Raw genomic sequence first — 20624 nt, forward strand, 5'->3', positions numbered from 1 at the left:
AAGTAGGAAAAACTTGAATCAATTTAATCAAATTTCATATTAATAGCTTTCCTGTGAAATAGCTTTCACGAGTTCTCTCAGTAATTAAAAACGTCTACCCAGAGGAGATAGTTGTGATTCAGACAGTCCTATTGGTGATTAACATAGTTTTGTGCACTATGACTTGTCCAGAAGACGCAGCCCTTGGGATTGGTTCTTACTACTTTTTTTGTGCCCTGTCGGTTATAACCTATACGACTCAGTGTGGTTATTAAAGTTTTGATCTAGAACTGACAGCTGTCCATTTATGTTTATTGTTGAAAATAATTTTACATTTTTATCTTAAGAAATAGCTATTTTGGTCCATCGTACCTGGAGGACTACTACTAACATTTGTAAGCATTTGGTATCTAAGTTTCTCCATACACTTTTTAAAATTGTTCGGAAACCTGAGAGTTAGAGAAAAGCAAAGGATAAAATATATAGAAAAACTCCAAATAAAAATTTAGCACTATAAACAAACTATGGCTTCATAATGAGCTATTTTGGAAGGCTTTTGTTTGTAGTAAAAGACGAATCTAGTGTATGCTTTCTGAAAATATGAGAATATAAGATTTTAATGAGGTAGAGAGAGTTAGCAGAATCAATATAGCCGCACTTCTGGTGCAGGAATATTATAGAGGATCAAACCTTTTTGGAAGTATTGTTATTAACAAATATTTAATTTCTCTGGAGGTTTAACAGGAGTTTATAGGATAATTTTGGACACGTTTGAACTGCAAAATTCCTTCAGGCAAACAAGTCGTGTGTATGGATGATCAGAGTGATCTAAATATGGTTGCCCAACTGTTTAGGCCTTTAGGGTCTGTGAGTTGCTTTAAAATTCTGCAATTTTTATATAGCAGGATTAAGTCTGGGTTAATTTCATCCTATCATTTCTAAGAAATGCTATCTGATATTTAAAAATTTTGTAGTTGTATGAATAATTATTTTTCCAGATATTTTAATGGAGTAAAATGCGAGCTACCAGAGAATAAGATACCTCCCTCAATATGCTTGAAGATTTATAGAAGGCAACTTTAGGAAAATACCATTGCATTTTGACTTTCTCATATCCCCAACCCCGAGGATATATTGGTACAATAAATAGATAATATTTCTATATTAATAGTTATAGGATTAAGAATCCAAATATTAAAGTCGCGATATGATATTATAATTCGTAGGGTATAGGAAGCGAAATCTGGCATATTATTGCACAAAAGAACGTAATCCTATTAAATTAGACTAAATTGCATGTTCCATCCCTAAGATTAGTAAATATTGACATGGGTACACCTGTTATGAAAATGATGCAGTTTGGTCTGACAACCTCAAAATCCGATGAACTTTGCATAAATATTATCCGTCCAATTTCAGGGTATCCTATTTTTGTCGAAAAGTACTTAAGTAATAAAAACTTAACTCCGTTAAAGCTTTAATGATTTTTCATAAACAAAAAACTATAATGAGACTTCAATAAACTCTGACAGGCTCATTTAAACCTCCATGGAACGTGTTTTTTTTTGTTTTTCTAATTGAATTGCTTTCATATTTTATTGGAGTTCTTTAAAAGAAATTTCAAACCTACGGATTTGGTGTTTGATGAATATTTATTGCTGTGTTTAGGTTTCTGTTAGAGTGTTGATGAACAGATGAAGTTTTAGAACCTAGAAGCATGTTGGATCTTTAATGACTTTAATTGGAGATTAAAAGGAAGTCATGATTTTATATCCAAAATATTCAACCAAATCAGCAGCACCTCTTTATTTAGATGGAAATGTCTGAGAAATGTAACGTGCATTAGTTTTAGAACTAACCTGACCAAAGTGGATTACTATAACCAATGTGTGAAAATGGCACTATTTGTGAATCCTGGGAATTTGAATTGCATTTCAATTTTCTCATCAAATTGTTGGACCTAGCTGGTTAAACATTGCAATTTGAGAGAAACAAGTAGTACCTGGATGGTGATAAAGGTGTTCATAGTACTAGAAAAGGTCTTGAGTTTCATTGTTACCTCACCTTTCCTAATACTAAATAGTATACCAACTATCTAGGAAAAACTTTAAGAAACCAGAATGCAACTGCAGTAGTTTGATTTCAACTTATCAGTTTTCAGAGGCCACTTCAAAAAGATGCCCATTTCTGGAAAATACGTCACCACATGGGACAGCCTAGCAACTGCTGGCATTTCTAATCGATAAAATGGTTTATGGGTAATTCTAGACTGGGGATTCTGTTAAATACGTTTTGCTATTTAAGTCGATAGAATGTGTTTGGATTTTAAGAAAAAACTATAACTTAAATTTTTTTAGGTTTACATTTTATGTTATAAATAGTGGTTTCAAGTGCGTGGTAAAGCAGTCTAAGCAGACTGTTAAATTGTTTACATATAGAAATCAAATTAAGTGTACTGTTCTCACTATTATTTCTTCGTTTAGGTAGAAAAGTGAACATGCTGGAGGAGGTAGAATATTCCTTTAATGTCGTGGTCCGCCTGACGGAGTTGGACGAGAATAAGCAAGTGCCTCAAAATGTGATCGTAACTCGCCTTCTGAAACAGATGATGAATGTGAAGTCCACAGAAGAGATTGGCTATTTTCTTGCTGTCACAAAATTGAAGAGGATTGGCACCGGAAAGGTTTTGGACTCCCTAGACTATGTTCTGTTTCCTGTTTGTGTTCAGTGTCGCACATTCTTACCCATGGATGGAGAAATCATGCATGGTGTTGTTTTCAATGTAATTACGAATGGGGTTTTTATGAGGAGGGGTCCGATTCGTTTTATCTATTTACCTGCTCAAAAGATGCCCGGATACTCGTATGTGCATGATGACCAAAATCCTTTCTTTGTGAGTGCTGATGGATCGAGGATAGGACGTGATGTTGTCGTCAATTTCATGGTGTATGGAACAAGGTGGGTACACAAGAACTGGTATGCTGAACGAGAATATACTCTTATCGCTTCTTTGGAAGGTAATAGCTTAGGTCCAATGGCCTTATCTGGTCATGATGGTTTGGACTTGGAGAGTTGCAGGTTCCCTGACTTTAGCCAAGAGGACTTAGAGTTGCAGGATCCTTGACTTGTAACAGCCATATGTTGTAATTGTGAGGACTTGCAGTTGCAGCTTTCATGACTAGTAGATTTTTGTTGTAAGAATTTGTGTTGTGATATTTTTATTTTAATGTAGAGTTATACCTGTTATTCTGCTATTATATAAGAACATCATTCTTCTTTGTAATATTGTGAAACTAGAAGTGAAGTTCTAGGTACTAGAAGAAGCATCTGTTTGAATTTCTGTGCTATTTTTATATTTATTTCAATTAGCAGCAATCGTAAAACATTTTGACACTAATCTACCAAAGAACTCTACCTTATTGAAGTGGATATTATAATATTATATGAAGCTTGTTTTTTTAATTTTTTTATCATTTGTTTTTGTTCTCTCAATGATTGTTTGATTATATATAATATATAAAATATAATTTTATTGTTAATATACAGTAGTATTATTTTGTAAATGTAAATTAGAGAAGCCAAATTGAACCAAAAAAGATGAAAAGCTATCTCATTTCAAAAGTGAACATATTTTACACTATAATATTTTTTTTTTCAGCCGTATGACCACATGCACGATGCAAGCAGCTAAATTCTATACAAAATAAGCAAACCCAACCCAGCCTGATGTTACAAAAACTTGTACTACTAACTAGCAAGACTTGCAAAAGCTGAACATCATCAGCCCTGCACTGCAAGAGTTTGCAAGTGTTCTATGAAAACTTGTAAGCTAACATCATCAGTTAAAATTAACTCCAGGCCGTCAGAGTAGGTCGAGTTCTGTGTAACAGATGGATTTAATTTAGCAAGAAGAAATCTCGCCTGACTACTGTGCTGGTCACATTTTACAAGTTTCGGAACTGGATACCTGTCAGCTACCAGTTGCTCTGCATCAAGTTCTGGGGCTTCTAACAGCTTTCTAAAACTTTCATGGTTTGGGTCCTTGTCATAACCAAGTTTTTTCCACTGTGCAATCTTAGACCCATAGTGGATGACAACACAGAAATAGGAATCAAAGAGCAAAATAACATCAGGAGAGACAGAACAGACATCTAGGAGCACAGGAACAGGAGGGCCGTCAAATGAGTACTGGAAAAGTGTCGGTTGGATCATTATAACAGAACCAACCACCCCCTCGCGGTTTAACATTAACCGGAAAAAAGCAGTCTCGTCAGGGCTACAGTTAAAAACATCGATAAACTGGGACCTTCTTAAATAATACATGAACTGCGGGAAGAGAGAAAAGTTGGATGCAAGACGAAATGAAGATGGATCTTCAGACACATAATCACCAAACTTGGAGGCGAAACGAATCAACATTGTATCCAACCATTTAACAACATCTGGATAATACCTCCGTCCAGCCTCCTGGACAGCAAGTCTAGCCATTACTGAAGCTGCTGCTTCTTGGTCAAACCCAGCATCAATGTCTGCTGACTGGCTCCCAACCCACCTTCTTGCTACAGTTGTCACCCGCTTCCGAAGTCCCATGTTGCCATGCCGGTAACATGTAATGAACTGTATAAAGAACGCAGAACTAGGTTGGGGCATCTGTTCACCGCCCACTTTAAAAAAGAAAGCTATACATGTTCTATTATCAAGTGTACCCAACTTCCATGAATGAGTACCACCCTCGCCAATTTCCTTATCGCTCACAGATCCATTTTTCTTCTGAAGAGAAACACAAGGACCGAGGGCTCCACAAATTTTCAAATCTTTTGTGGTTACCAGATCAATAGTTGCATCAAAACACATTTTTAAGCTCCCATCATCGTCAAGTCTAAAAATGTGACGAAGGCATTTTCTAAATTGGTCAGACTCAAACGACTCCCCTAACATCAGGAATCCACCTGATCTCTCAACAGGAACTCTCAACTCTGCTGCTCCTACTTGATCAAGAGAACAAGCAAACAGATCAAGAACAATAGATGAAGATAACAACCTTAAACATATCTGTTTGTAGAAATCACACGACTTTCTGTATAAGGTTGCATGACCACTATCCAGATCTCGGTGATTTCTAATGGCATTTACAAAATCCGAGTTAACAATCATTCCTGGGCCTATAGTTGCAGGACCAGACGTGAAAACCATTATACGAGAACCTGTGGTGACTAAGCATCCTTCCAAAAGTCCGACCGCAACTGATATTGCAACGCCTGTGCAGCGTCGAGGACGATAACCTCGCATGGTATGTGGTGTAGAACGGAGATCATCAATGGCTGCAGTAAGACTGAACTCACATTCAGATAATGGTAACAGAAACCCCTGTTTTTCAGTAGCACGTGGCCTTCCAAGTTGTTGCTTCATGTTCTGGATTCCAAGAAATTGTTTGGTCTGTAAACAAAGGAAACATTGTAAATCTGAAGTAAATGAAACTACGCAGGTGACTCGTATACCAGAAAGAATACCACAAAGAAGCTAGTTGATGTATCTTATATTTCTGTACACGAGATTTGTAATTGCAAGTTATTAAGTACATTTTATAAAATTAATAAAGTAATAACACCAAAATAAATTTAGTTAAAACTACTATTATCAATGTCTTAACTGGAATATGATGTGTCACAACTGAAATGAAGAATCCAATAAGCTGGCACAAAAAAAAACTATAAATGCGATGCATAAATAAATAACAAACCTCAGATAGTATATATTTTCTACTAACAAAAGATCTACAAATCCTTACAGGTAGGTTCATGTGAATAAAACCAACAAAGCAATCAGAGAATAAGGTATGAACTTTTACGAGACTTGCATACTGTTCACATAGCTTGGATGGATTTAATTTTCATTACATCATTTTATAATGCATCTATCATTTATCTAAATAATTTCAAAAAATAAATGAATTTTATATCTAATTTGCCCTGAAAAGAATAAGCATGGATTGTTTGAACTATTTTTTTTCTTCCATGGAACAAGAGGATTCCATCACAGCATACAAGCAAAGGCTTATGGTTTTGTACAGTTGGACATATTAGTCGCTTCAGTTGGATATCTATTCTTATACATCAAGTGAAGAAGGAATTAGCTAAAAAGTGATAGTTAAAATATGCAACAAAAATTTAAACATGGACTAGCTTTTACATGACATTGATTCAATTATTTAGTGAATTAACCTCAAATTTTCCTTAACAAACAATAATCACACACATATCAAAACTATCATAAAATCGACAACCTACATAGCAACTTTAAATGTACCTCATCAGACGAGACATGGCGCTCTCCATTAAACAAAACAACTCTCAAACAATCCGTAAACCCAAGATCATAAACCCGAACAAAAGAATCAAACACAATCAACCCCACCAACACATTATCCGGCAACTGAGAAACCACAAGCAAAATCTCATTCCTAAGCGCTCTCAACTCCTCATCCCCTGAACTCCCATCCAAAACAAACACAAATGCCGGCCCAACCCCACCTCCACTCCCACCCCCTCTCCCCTCCACACCACTCAACGAACCCGACGAATACGACCCACTCAACGACCCCAAAGAACTCTCCTTACTCAACCCTACATTACTCAAACTCAAATTCCCCTTACTACCCAACTGATACTCAACCGTACTATATGTCGGAAAAAGCTCAGCTGGAATATTATCCTCCCCTATACCAACATAAGACCTCGGAAACACATTCTTTTGATAACAAAAAGGGCAAACCCAAATTCTACTACGATAATCGACACGAGCATACGGGTTCAAAATAGCATTACATTGATTACAACTAACAGGATCATAATGTAGTAAAGGAAGCTCATTAAATTGCATCAATGGAGTACACATAATTGATAAAGGAACAACTAAAGCATTCGATTCAGATTTCGATACTGGCCATGAATTCCAAGCCCATCTCAAGCCTTCCATGGCTTCTAATTCGATGAAATCCATGTGGGTTTGCGTTGAATTGGATTAAAAATGGCTAATTTTGGAGATTTTTACATGGGATTTTAGGGTTTTGTGGTGATTTGGGGATTAGGGTTTACGGGTCTTTTTGTAAAATTGGATCTGGGTTCGGGTTCATTTCGGGTCGGGATCATTAGTTAGTGTGTATTGTTGTAGATGAAGTACAAGTAGAGAGGGATTGGATCAGTGGAACAGAGTGAATGAAGAAAGTGAGAGTGATGAATGTTTTGCTAATTGTATTGTGAAACTCACTCATCATTTGTGGGGTTAAGTAGCTATTTCACTATCCAAGTATGGCTCACATTGTATGTAGGTCATTAAATCGAAAAAACTTGCACTTGTATAACTAAACTCAAACAAGTTTGCAATAACATTAATTTGAAATTACGTTTTATCGAAATAGAATACTCACAGGAATGTATACAAGATTGACACTGAGTACTAATATAAGATTACATAAGATTTTTTTCAAACACTTGATTTTCGTAGCAACAAATTACCAACACTAATTATAGAAATTACAGAAACGCTATTCGCAATAAAATTCAGTTTGTTTCATAAAATCTTCATCTTTCAAATTTAAAATTTGTGAAACCGATATTATTTGTTTCTTATGATGCACTGAGATGTTTATATAGACATGTTATATACACCATATATGTACATTAATTGTTGATATGATAAATTAGTCATTTGAAGGATATAATCATTAGTGTTGATATGATATGTTACTGTAATTGTGATTTGTAAGGGAGTGATGAAGATGAACAAAAAGAAAAATAATAATAATAATAATAATAATAATAATAATAATAGCTTAATTTGGATCGGGTTGTGTATAAACGGGTTTGGTTATGCATGTCGGCTCAGTTTTGAATGTGGTTAGCAAATATGTTTGCAATCACTGTAAATATAATACACATCATTTTTCAGTTTAATGAGCTACTTGCACGTTATGCGTCACTTCGACGATGAAATAACCATTTAACTCATCATTCATGTAAAGAAAAAACTTGACTCATTTTATCAAATAATGATCACGCGTGTGAATCTAATACCTAGTACTTCAGTAAACCCAAGATCCAAAGAAATATGATATGGTCTATCAATAAATCCAAAAACTCAATTAAAAAAATGATTCAATTCATATGGCCCGTGGGTGTTAATTGGTATTCCAATTTTTTAGAAAATTCGGTTTTGCCTGAAATCTAAAATATCCAATCAGATAAATGATTCAAATAAAACCAGACTAAAATCTAAAGACAAATGCTCGCTCTCATTCACATCATCTCTTTCAGCAGAACCTTGTTAGATTTTTCATGAATCTATAAATATACTTTCGAAAAATGCAAGACTCAAGCATAAATTCTTTCGATACACCAACATCACCAGATTATCTTGCTGATAATTTAGAACTTAATTTCGCAATTTCTTCAAATTTTCTTAGCATGAACATGTTGAATGTTTATGAGCCCCAAAAAACAAACAATTTTGTTGACAATGTTGTTGTTATGCCCAAAAATTGGTATAAACAATATTTAGATTAAGATTAATATAATGGGCAGAATTAAAGGAGAAGCGCCTGAAATCTAGGAAAAAGATGAGATTGACTTTCCATAAATAGAAGGCGCGCCCTAAGAACGCGCCGCATTGATTGAATAGCTGATTGACAGTTGTGGTTATCATGCTTTAAAGGCGCGCCCTCCAACAGGTGAAGAAGGCGCGTCCAATTATCGAGAAGGAGGAGAGAATTCTCTTAACTGAAACCTGTAGTGTAAGTGAGCCTTAGGGCGTGCCTAGAGCAAGGAAGACTCTTTGGACGGGTTGTTTGGACATGATTGTTTTGGCAGACTTGCTTGATTTAGACAGAATTGGAACGAGCCCTAAAGATGAATAGTTTAGGGCGCGCCCTATGATGTATAATGATATAAGAAGAGACCAAAGGCTGGTAACACCGGGCGGCGCCAACATACAGAGATGTTAGGGCGCGCCTTGAACCTCTACTTGAACATATAAATATAGCTTTTATGTGCTGCTTGGATGGATTCTCTGGAAGACTCAAGGAAGATGGAGAATGTTATTACTAACTTATTTGATGCAGGTACTCTATTGAAGAACTCCTTCCTGTAGCATATTTACAGGAAAGGCGGTGTCCGTGGTCAGAGACCTCCAGGGGTATGCCTGGACTGAAGGCCTCCTCCTGTAGTCAATGGGTGTCCTCATTGGGGATGTGGGGTAAAATCTGGTGTGTGCTTTGGGAGCTCTGTCTCTGTAGTAAACGGGTGTCCTCGTTGGGAGACTTTAGAGTATCCTGCACTTTGCACCCAAAAGCTTGGGATCACTTGTCCTGCAATCTGGTAGGGGCTCCTTATCGGGGGACAAGGATGCGTCCAACATTTGGGGTGAACCACGGCTATACCTGCGTTCACAGACTAGAGAAACAGCTGGTAGCGGAGGGTTATCCTTGGCCAGGGAGATGCCTCATCCGTGAAGTCTCGAAGCCATGGACGAGCCTTGGGCCTTTGTGGTTGGGCCTCATCGGCGGAAATTCCTAAAGCTAGTAGAAGACGATTTCCAGTGGGTTTCCCATTGGGCCTCGGGATAAGTAATCTAAGCCCATTAGGTTTCTTGTTCTCCAAGAACTACGTGGGCTTGATCCCCTATATATAGGGGTACGTAGGCACATTGTAAAGGGTCAGAAGCGAGAGCGCAAAGGAGCCACCACTAACCCTAAGCAATCTCAGCCCCCAATAATCAACACCACCAAAACACTGTTCATCTTTTCCGACGAATACTGTTCATCGGATCCACCGACTACTATTCACATTTCCGACAAAGAACCGCCATCACAGATCTTGTTTCCGGCTACTAACCTCAAGTTTTATTGTTCCCAAATTCCTCCGTCAACAAATTGGCGCTAGAAGGAGGGGTCGAACAAGATCTACATCTGGGAGGAAGGATGTCTCAATATCACGATGGAGGTTTTTACGATGGAAGTTCTGAAGAAGATTCCGATCATGGCTATGAATATGAACCCTACGTTCCGCCCATGACTGACCGTCCCACACTGGACGTTGGAGGACAGCCGCCTGTGCTCATCAGCAACGCCGACTTGTTGGAACAACTGTATCGCATGGGCGACGCTTTGAATGTTTTCGATTCAAGGTTAAGCACCGTGGAACGACGCAAGGGCAAGAGGGGTCTTCGCCACAACCGAGCGGCTCAGGCGCCTGGAAAAGCACCCATGACAGATAGGGATGTCTCGGCCGGCCATGGCCACACTGAAAGAGGGCGTGTGCCGATAACCCCGCAACGCCTGGACTATTCAAATGACACGTCCCCGATCATTGAGCTAGTGGAAGAAGATGCTGATGGACGGGAAGTTCTGCGAACAGATAACCGGGGAGCCACCCATCCGCACCGCTCTGGTCGTAGTCTCGAGGAACGCCGGCAGGCGGAGTCAATACCGGAGAATCAGCCACGAGGCTTCGCAGCTCTGAAAGATCGCTTGGGGATTCGCTTGGGCGATGACGATTTGAGAATGGTATTACTTGAATGGCAGAGAGAAGCTGATCGCGGAGATGTGACGCCCCATGATACAACGCGTGTGCCCCTGAATTCCCAGGAAAATCGGGAGCGGCACCGCGATCCAACGCGTGTGCCCCTGAATTCCCAGGAAAATCGGGAGCGGCACCGCGATCCAACGCGTGTGCCCCCGAATCCCCAGGAAAATCGGGAGCGGCACCGCGATCATGAGAGAGCTCCTCCCCGCAGATCGCTGGATCGATATGGACGTGGGTATGGAAATGATCGATGGAGAAGGCCTCAATGGAGAGGAAGAGGTGGAGGCCGAGGCAGATATTTAGACGGATACCGTCGTGGCAATTACCGCGGACACCTTGATTCCCGCTGGAATAACCAAGCAGATGGCTATAATTAGGTGGAGCATGATGATCCCAGTAATATAGAAAACTATGATCGCGGTACGGTTCGAGGCCGCGGCCAAGGTGGGGAAGAGAATCAAGGGAGAAATCAAGAACGAAATCCTGAAATAATTGTAATACCTGAAGACGCCCAGAATACAAACCAGCAGCAAGCCCCTCCCGGGGGGAATCAAGTGGAAATACCTCTGTTGCAACCCCAAGGTCCGCAGCCTCAAATGCAGACCATTCCCGGTGTGGGAACTTTCAACGTAGGAGATCTGAAAAGGCTACTTAACCATCTCGAAGGCAGGGTGACGGCTACAGCTGAAATCCCTTCCCCATTCTCGGCAGCAGTAAGGGATGCACAATTGTCGACCGGGTATCGCAACACTACTAGCGATCTCCGTTTCCACGGAAACTCAGATCCGGTGGAATTCCTGGGTCATTTTAATATAGAGATGGATGTGTACCAAGTCCCGGACTTGGCTCGATGTCGTCTCTTGGCGGCAACCTTTAGAGAAAGTGCCCAGCAGTGGTTTCAAAAGCTCGGGTCAGGGGTGATCACCTCGTGGGATCAGATGAAGAATTTGTTCTTAACTAAGTTCCAAGCCGCGGTGAGATACGCTCCCTCTGTCACAACTCTTGCCAATGTTAGGCAAAGAGAAAATGAAAGCTTAACATCGTACTTCAAAAGGTTCAACGCCGAGTCTACTAGCGTGAGGGGGCGTCAGAAGAAGCCTTAAAAAGTTTCCTGATCGCAGGATTAAGGGTTGGTTCAGATTTTTGGAAGCACTTGCAAGGGAAAGATCCGGCCACTCTCACAGATGTCTTCGCTTTGGCGGAATCTTTTAAAGCTATAGAACAATCTTTGGCAGATGTACAACCAACCTCACAGTCGAGTCAGAAAAACAAAGGAAGGAAGAGGGATAGGTCACCAAGCCCGAGATACCGAAGGGATAGTCGAAGCCCATACCGGATAAATACAGCAAGCACAAGGAGGGGATGGAGCCCTCCCTCAAACTATGACTACAGGACAAGCCGGTACACACCTTTGGTCGCATCTATCGACCATATCTACGAGGTAAACAGAAATAAAGGGCTATTTAGAAAACCTGAAGCTTTATCATCATGGCAAAGCAAAGACAAGAAAAAATATTGCGAATACCATGAATCATCTGGACATAACACGCACGAGTGCCGAAATTTAAAAGACGAAATCGAAGCGCTTATCAAGGAAGGATAACTCGGAGAATGGGTAGTCAAGGAAGTAAGGAAGCACAAGAGTGACAGGATAAGGGAAGAGGAAAGACGAGCCCCACGCGGGACAAACAATGATACCCCGGAGGAAAATAAATTTATCAGAGATGGCAGTATCCGAACAATCTATGGGGGAGATCCCGGAATGGAATGCAGCAACCGAGCCTTGGCAAAATACGCTAGGGAAGCCCGGTTCAGGCCTCTCACAGATATTCATAGGGTGGAAACCCGGCCACCCAAGGTGTTTAAAGGTGAGTCCATGGATATCACCTTCAGAGAAACAGATGCCCGATGGGTACATCACCCACACAACGTTGGTTATTTCCATCCAAATCGGTACAAAGAATGTCCATAGAGCCTTCATGGACAATGGAAGCTCAGCAAACATCCTCTATTACAGCACCTTTAAAAAGATGGGACTGCCTGATCAGGATATGTCGGGGGAAGACTCGTGGGTCTATGGTTTTTCAGGTGCAGGAGTTAGAGTCATGGGGTCAATTCGGCTCTCATGTACACTGGGGGAAAGCCCACTGTCGGTGACAAAGATGCTCGAATTTAAGGTCCTGAATCAGGAATCGTCCCACAACGTGTTATTGGGACGACCTTTTCTGCGGGAAATGAGAGTCATCTCTTAAATTCATCACCTAACTATCAAATTTCCAACGCCGAATGAAGTGGGAAGTATCAGGGGTTCCCAATATGACTCACGGGAGTGCTACATGCAAGCAATGAAGGGTTTCAGAAAAGACTCCCACGCTGATGATACTCCGGACGTGGATCGGGAGAAAAGCATTGAGCAACCAACCGAGGAAATCCAAGTCCACTATTATGTTGAGCAAGAAGAAGAACATCCCTCTGAGTTGCCCTCGACAATATTGTACTTGGAAGACACAATCAGAATTGAGATGTTGGAAGAAGAAGAGGAGGCGATGGATACCATAGTCCAAGCAGATTTCCATGGGGAACGTTTAGAAGGAAGATTTGATGTCTTGCAAAGCCTCGAACAGGGTGATGCCATTCCTCTTGCAGGAGCACCCTCACCCGCAAAAAATACTGAAAAAGTTGATGAATCTACTACGCAAGGCACACCTCCTAAAGGGGATGCACCCTCTCTACAAGACCAGGAGATCTATAATCCCCTTGATTTGGATCCCCAGATACCAATGCCGACAGAAAAGATGGGGCCAGCAGAAGATACGATCGAAATCCCCGTTGATGAAAAAGACCCGAGTAAGGTTCTGAGAATAGGGTCTCAATTGGCACCAAGGTTAAAGGAAGGTCTTTCAATATTTCTGTTGGCAAACCTTGATGTATTTGCATGGAGCCATTCTGATATGGTGGGGATTGATCCAAAAATAATGTGTCACCGATTGAAAATCGACCCCAAGCATAAAGGGGTTCGACAAAAACGAAGGGCCGTAAGTGGAGAGAGAGCTATAGCCCTAGCAGAAGAAGTAGAAAGGCTCCTAGACGTCGGACTAATTCGAGAATCTTTTTACCCAGAATGGCTAGCAAATCCGGTATTGGTCAAAAAACCCAACGGCAAATGGAGAACGTGCGTGGACTTCACCGACCTAAATAAAGCATGCCCAAAAGATAGTTTTCCCCTACCAAGAATTGATCAGTTGGTCGACGCCACGGCGGGACATGCCCTGCTCAGCTTCATGGACGCATACTCTGGGTATAACCAGATCCTTATGTATGAGCCTGACCAGGAGCACACCTCTTTCATCACTGATAGGGGGCTTTACTGCTATATCGGAATGCCATTTGGTCTAATCAACGCCGGTGCCACTTACCAAAGGTTGGTAAACAAAATGTTCAAGAAGCAGATTGGGAAGACTATGGAAGTGTATGTGGATGACATGCTCGTGAAATCGAAAAGGGTGGAAGATCACGTCGCCGACTTAACTGAAATGTTCCATATCCTGAGAAAATATAGGATGAAACTAAACCCACAGAAGTGCGTGTTCGGCGTAGAGTCGGGAAAATTCTTGGGATTCATGGTCAATGACCGGGGAATTGAGGCCAACCCGGCAAAAATAAAAGCTCTTCTAGACATGAAATCTCCCACCAGTGTCAAACAGGTACAGAGTCTAACAGGAAGGATCGCTGCCCTAAATCGATTTGTGTCAAAGTCGTCGGATAGGTGCAAAAAATTCTTCAAAGCGATCAAAGGGAGAGGGAAGGATTTTCTGTGGACCCCTGATTGTGAAGAAGCTTTTCTGAAAATCAAAGAACAACTGGGAAATCCGCCGATGTTGGCCAAGCCAGAAGACGGAGAAACATTAATTCTGTATTTGGCGGTGTCAGAATATTCCGTCAGTGCCGTCTTGGTAAAGGAAGAAGCAAGCCACCAGTGGCCTGTATACTATGTAAGCAAAAGGTTATTGGATGCGGAAACCAGATATACCAACATGGAAAAATTAGTGTACGCTCTTATTCTTGCGGCACGAAAGCTAAGACCATATTTTCAGGCTCACCGAATAGAAGTTCGCACCGCTTATCCGCTCCGGCATATTTTACATAAACCCGAATCGCCGGGAAGAATGTTAAAATGGGCCATAGAGCTAGGGCAATTCGATTTGGAATATTGTCCACGCACGGCAATCAAAGGATAAGCGCTGGCCGATTTCGTACTTGAGTTTGATGAAGAAATTGACGATAAGGCCATAGTACCGGCAGAACCAACCTCGCAAGAAAGTCATCAGGACGAAAAGAAGCAGGAACTCCCCCACCCGTGGTGGACATTACATGTGGACGGGGCCGTAAACAACAGCGGGTCAGGTGTCGGGATAGTCTTGATCACCCTGGAGGGGCACCGCTTGATGAGTGCTATCCATTTCAAGTTTTATGCCACCAACAATGATGCTGAGTATGAAGCCTTGATTAACGGTCTGAAGTTAGCTCTGGAGGTAGGGGCCGTGAATTTGATAGTTCGAAGTGATTCCGAATTAGTTGTCAATCAAGTCAACGGAGGATTCCAAGCCCGAGGACCGTGGACAGAGCTGTATATGAGATGTGCAAAACGCCTACTGGGAAAATTTTCAAGTGCCAGACTGGAAAGTGTTCCACGAGAAGAGAATAGTAATGCGGACACTTTGGCCAAGATGGGTTCACAGATGGACAGCGTTCAACTTGGACAAATCCCTTTGGGAATCCAGGAAGTTCCAAGTATCCCAGAGGTGGAGGTGTTTCAAACGCAAGAAATCCCACAAGAAAACTGGATGACCCCCATCCATAACTATATTCAGTCAGGGGCTGTACCGGAGGATAAACTACATGCTCGACGTCTTCGGTACCAAGCTGCATAGTATGTCGAGTATGACGGGGTACTATACAAGAGAGGATTTAACCAGCCACTGTTACGTTGTGTGGACAGGGAAGAAGGAAATTATATTCTAAGAGAGGTGCATGAAGGGATTTGTGGCAATCACTCGGGAGGTGGTTCCTTGGCATTAAAAGTGCTCAGACAAGGGTACTACTGGCCGACTATGAGGGAATATGCTTTCAATTTTGTCCGGGCTTGTGATCGTTGCCAACGGTTCGCCAACTATTCCAACGTCCCGACATCCACCATTACCTCATTAACAAGTCCTTGGCCTTTTGCCATGTGGGGGATTGATCTCATTGGAGAGTTACCCAAAGCAAAGGGGGGTGTGAAATACGCCGTGGTAGCTGTGGACTACTTCACCAAATGGGCAGAAGCCATGCCACTAGCCACGATCACGGCAAAGAAGATAAGGGATTTTGTGTTCAACTCCATAGTATGCAGGTTTGGTATTCCTTACAAGCTCATTTCAGACAATGGAAAACAATTTGATAGTAAGGAGTTAAGGAAGCTCTGTGAAGACTTAAAGATTAAAAAAGACTTCGCCGCTGTTTATCATCCGCAGAGTAATGGTCAGACAGAAGCCATAAACAAAATCATTAAACATACCTTGAATGCAAAGTTAGAAGAAAAGAAAGGGGATTGGCCAGAAGAAATGCCTATGGTCCTTTGGTCTTACAACACGACACCTAGGACGACCACAGGTGAAACCCCTTTTCTGCTGACCTACGGGTATGAGGCCATGGTTCCCGTGGAGGTGGGAGCAGGATCTCTACGGAGATATGCGTTCGTCGAGGAAAATGCAGAAGTTAACCAGAGGCTCCACTTGGATCTGTTAGATGAAGCCCGGGCAAACGCTCAATTGAAGCTCGCCGCGTACCAACAGAGGGTCGCAAGGTATTTCAATAAAAATGTAAAACCCATATCGTTCAAGGTTGGAGACCTCGTGTTGCGAAAGGTTATGCCTAACACTAAGATAGCCCAGCACGGGGTGCTTGGAGCTAATTGGGAAGGACCGTACAAAGTCAAAGCTATACTCTGGAAAGGGACCTATCGCTTAGAAGATCTGGATGGTAAACTTATTTCTCGAGCATGGAATGCAGAACATTTGCGGAAGTATTATCAGTAGGGTGTGGTTGTGTCCCCTTGTTTCCTTGTTTTAATTATTATGTAATAGGCTAGTAGCAAATAAATTCCTCCTAACCTCGGGGGGTAGTACACATGACTGCGAACCTCGGAACTAGCAGAAGGAAGAAATTTTTTTCAAATAATTTCCCCATAAAGCATAGTAGCCATGGGACTGGTGTAATTTACCCACTAGAGCGCGTTATCAATAAAAGAGAAAAGTTACTTCAAAAGTTACTGTATTTGCTTAACATGAAAATTCTCATCTGAAAAACATCAATGGCGCGCCCTATAAAGAGGCGCGCCCTATCTGATAACTCCTGCTTTATGATCATGACAGATATAGTAGACAAAGATGAAGGAAATAAATGCACATGGTCAACAAAGTAAGACTAAGGGAAAAAACTCCCCGAAATAAGGCGCGCCTATTGGACCAATAAGTCAATTAAAATATGGCAAAGGTATTAATGGAAAGAAACACAATGACAAACTTTGAGATCACACAAAAATCTATAAGGGCGCGCCATATAGTAACATACTCCATGGAAACATATGATTGCCAAAGGAAAAATCAAAGTGACTTAACAAATTTTTGAGTAAAAATGAAATTAACAACGAGTCATACATGCAAGAATGAAAGAGTAGCAGAAGAACAAGTCATACAACTTTGCACAGCATCAAAAGAGGGTTGGCTCCTCATAAGTATTTGAAATTTAAAACTGTAAATGATTAAGGCGCGCCTTGGGACTGGTCTGTTGGAGGAATAGATTGGAGAGGGACCGTTGGATCAACTTCAGGCGCATCCTTGGAGACTTCCTCTTGAGGCACGCCCTCCCCTTCTTCTTCTTCCAATCCAAGCTCTACCCTCCTTGCCTTGATTTCAGCAGCATGCTCCTTTTTGAATTCCACCATCTCAGCAACAGTCTCCTCCCCAAACTTCTCAAAGGAGTAGTCGGGATCATTGGCCACAAAGCCCACTCTGTAGAAGTGAAAACCATTGGCAAATGCCTCATCAGATATCTCCCTCTTTTCATCAGGCCAGCCTAGTTTCTGTTGCTCCTCAAGATATTCAATCCTCAAGTTGGCTGCACCCAGCTCAGTGTGGAGAGAGGTAGCCTTTTTATTGGCAATCTCTAGCTGGGAAGTAAGATTGGCCACCTCATCCTTGAGAAAAGAGATCTCAAAATCCTTAGCTTTAATGTCCTTGGCATGCAGAAAGTCTTTGTCTTTGAGGGTGTTCCTCAAAATATTGTTGTCCCCCTGCAGCCTCTCCAGGCGCGCCCCCTCTTCCAGTAGCTTATCCACCACTCGAGTGGAGTGGATAAACAATTGGCAAGATGCCTTTATTGAAGCACGAGCTGCATCTCCCAAATCCATGGCTTGCCATTGCTCCACTTCTTCATCAGAAATATGAAGGGAACCCATGGGGCCAAGAGCGTTCAAGGCAGCAGAAGAGACGGAAGGCGCGCCCTCTGCTCTTTGCCACTTAGGCGCGCCCTGCTTTTCTGTGAGGTCAATGATGGGCCTCTTTTGAGCAGGTGCAGTTTGAGGGATGGAAGCAGAAGTTGGAACAGATGCCTGTACAGTAGGAGCATCCTTCTTCGATTTGGGCCTAGGCTTGTCACCAGGGCGCGCCCTAAAAGACTTAGGGATTCTTGGAGGAGCCATTTCTGCACAAGACATAAAGACATATTAGTTAAACATTACAGTCAAATATGTTGAACAATGCAATAAATAGAAGCAATTGATAGAGACAATATTGATAAACATGAGTAAAATACTACGCCTAGAGTAACAGGGCGCGCCTTAAAGACGCAAGAAGAATAAATGAACGAAAGTTTTTCTATCCAGTATGGCAATGGAAAGTTAACAAAAAAGAAGTAAGACACGCCAATAGTGAAAAGGCGCGCCTTTATATTCTACAGTGAATGAACCTGAAGGATCTTGGTCTTGTAGGGAGCCATCCCCTGTTTCCTCTTCTTCTTCTTCAGCTTCTTCGCTGTCTAAGTCAATAACACGAGAAACAGGAGCACCCTTCCTAAATTTTACGTATTTGCACTTCACTCCTACTTGGTCAGAAAGGATCCCTACTCGCATCAAGTTGGATCGAGTGACTAAGGTTTTTAAGTTCCACCTGTCAGAAGCCACTCTAAGGAGGGCTTCAGCTCATTTTTTGGGCTCGCCTTTAAGGGGTTTTGAAGCTGGTATGTCTGAAAAAGTATAAGGATGAGAAAAAAAAATGTAAAAATAACACAAGGGAAAAGACAAAAGGGCGCGCCCTTACTTGGTGACTTGTTGAATCTTATCCTTATTCTGGGAACGTCATACAGGTAAAAGAAGTTTTCTTTCCAACCTTTCTCATGGCTAAGCTTGCCAGAGGAAAAACCCTTCTTGTTATGTTGCTTGTCCACCACCAGATAGTAGTACCCATGATCAGATTTCCTTAGATTGAAAAAATAAGCAACTTCTGCCATTGACGGTTGAGGAAAGCCCAAGTCCATATAGAGGATAAACAGAGCCAGGATAAACTTGTAGCTGTTGGGGGATAGTTGAAGTGGAGCAACATCATACAGTTCTATTACTTCCCTAAGGTAGGGGTGTAAGGGCGCGCCTATACCCAAAGATACCAGCTTGGGGCTGGTCACCATTCTGGGAATTTTAAAGTTTTTCCCGTAATTAAAGATATGGGGCCGCATCATGCTTAAAGGGCGCGCCCATAAGCCCTCCATGTCATAAAATTCCATAAGTCATCCCAGTTGATCATCTGAACAAGCTGAGGATAGGCCCACGCAGAAAAGCTTCCCATGCTCCTTCCTAAAACGCTTCTTCACAGCTTCAGTACATGGTTCAAATTCATCCCAGTTAAAATCTAATTCACTATCAGAAACTTCCCAGTGGTGGAAAGGGATTGGAGAAGGTTCAGGAGAGGTGGAAAATTGGAAGGAATCCTCATCAAAGAAATTTTCCTCATCGCGAATGGGGGACGCACTCGCTTCAGGCGCGCCCTCAGAAACGGGGGACTTAGGCGCGCCCTCTGTGTGTTGGGGAGACGGACTTGGGGATACGGTCCTGTAGGATACTTTAGAGGGTCCTGCTCCTACGTTGACGCCCCTCTCAATGCCCCTATATCTATCAGAGTTCAAACTCTCGAACCAATCATCGTCGTCCAGCTCTGTCCTATCTGGGATTGGAGATCTATCCTTTTGGACCAGCTTCTGCTTGCCTTGCCTACGAGATAAAAGAATATTGTCTGTTGATGAATTATCCGAGGAATCTGCCATCAAGGTACCCTCTTTGGAATCCTGAAGAAGGCGCGCCACCCGGTTCAGAAATTCAGGAGTGTGGTGGGCGTTTGGAGGTTGAGGATCAAAGTAAGTATTTGGGGGCGAATAAATCCCCAAATTGATGAGAAAATTCTTGAAAGGGTGAAAAGGAGAGGAAGCGCCCTCGTCTTCCAGCTGTTAAGAAAACCAAAAGAAATGTTGAGGGCGCGCCCAAGACGAAAGAACGAGATACGAAAGAATGAAGGAAACAGAAAAGGTAGGGATAGATTTAAAAGAAGAGCAAGGAGAGCCATATACTAAGAAGGCGCGTCCTATTCTATCAAACAATTATAAGTAAAAAATATCTATAAAGACTAGCAAATTAGGTGACAATGGCGTGGCTAAAAATAAAAGGGAACGCGCCTCGTATCAACAAAGAGGCGCGCCTTATCATAAGGCGTACACTTTTGGGGGTTAGACGTTTGAGATTCCCAGAAACATAAAATTAAAAATTAGACCCAATGATTTTGGATCTAGAACTACAAATCACGCATATACAATATACATACACAGATACATACATCATTTCATATAAATCATCAAGAACAGAAGTGGAAGATAAAAAGGTAACCTGACATGCAATGTGATTTACTTAATGAAATTCAAAAATGTAAGAAGCCAGCCGTACCTTTTCAGATGGAGAAGAATTTGACTGAAAGAGATTTGGAGAAT

The 20624-nt window shown here is 41.6% G+C and overlaps 2 protein-coding genes across 2 annotated transcripts; one reads left to right on the forward strand and one right to left on the reverse strand.

Moving 5' to 3' along the window:
• The first annotated feature begins 2476 nt into the window (after positions 1-2476).
• On the forward strand, positions 2477-3103 carry LOC141714823 (DNA-directed RNA polymerase V subunit 7-like). The gene has a single exon (XM_074518319.1). It carries the CDS (start codon positions 2477-2479, stop codon positions 3101-3103), a length of 627 nt encoding a protein of 208 aa, XP_074374420.1.
• Positions 3104-3562: 459 nt separating this feature from the next.
• LOC141676225 (protein transport protein SEC23 G) lies at positions 3563-7304 on the reverse strand. The gene is made up of 2 exons (XM_074482099.1): positions 6286-7304; positions 3563-5415 (listed from the first exon to the last, which is right to left on the reverse strand). The coding sequence occupies exons 1-2, from the start codon at positions 6976-6978 to the stop codon at positions 3760-3762; spliced, it is 2349 nt and encodes a 782-aa protein (XP_074338200.1). The 5' UTR covers positions 6979-7304; the 3' UTR covers positions 3563-3759.
• Between the last annotated feature and the right edge of the window lie 13320 nt (positions 7305-20624).

Source organism: Apium graveolens, chromosome 1 (genome assembly GCF_009905375.1).
Source record: "Apium graveolens cultivar Ventura chromosome 1, ASM990537v1, whole genome shotgun sequence".
NCBI lineage: Eukaryota > Viridiplantae > Streptophyta > Magnoliopsida > Apiales > Apiaceae > Apium > Apium graveolens.

Bases quoted from the DNA above. Each gene is read 5' to 3' on its own strand.
- LOC141714823 (XM_074518319.1), top strand. From the start codon at position 2,477: ATGCTGGAGGAGGTAGAATATTCCTTTAATGTCGTGGTCCGCCTGACG.
- LOC141676225 (XM_074482099.1), bottom strand. From the start codon at position 6,978: ATGGATTTCATCGAATTAGAAGCCATGGAAGGCTTGAGATGGGCTTGG. The intron at 5,416-6,285 runs GTACATTTAAAG...CTTTGTTTACAG, and splicing joins GCCATGTCTCGTCTGATGAG to ACCAAACAATTTCTTGGAAT.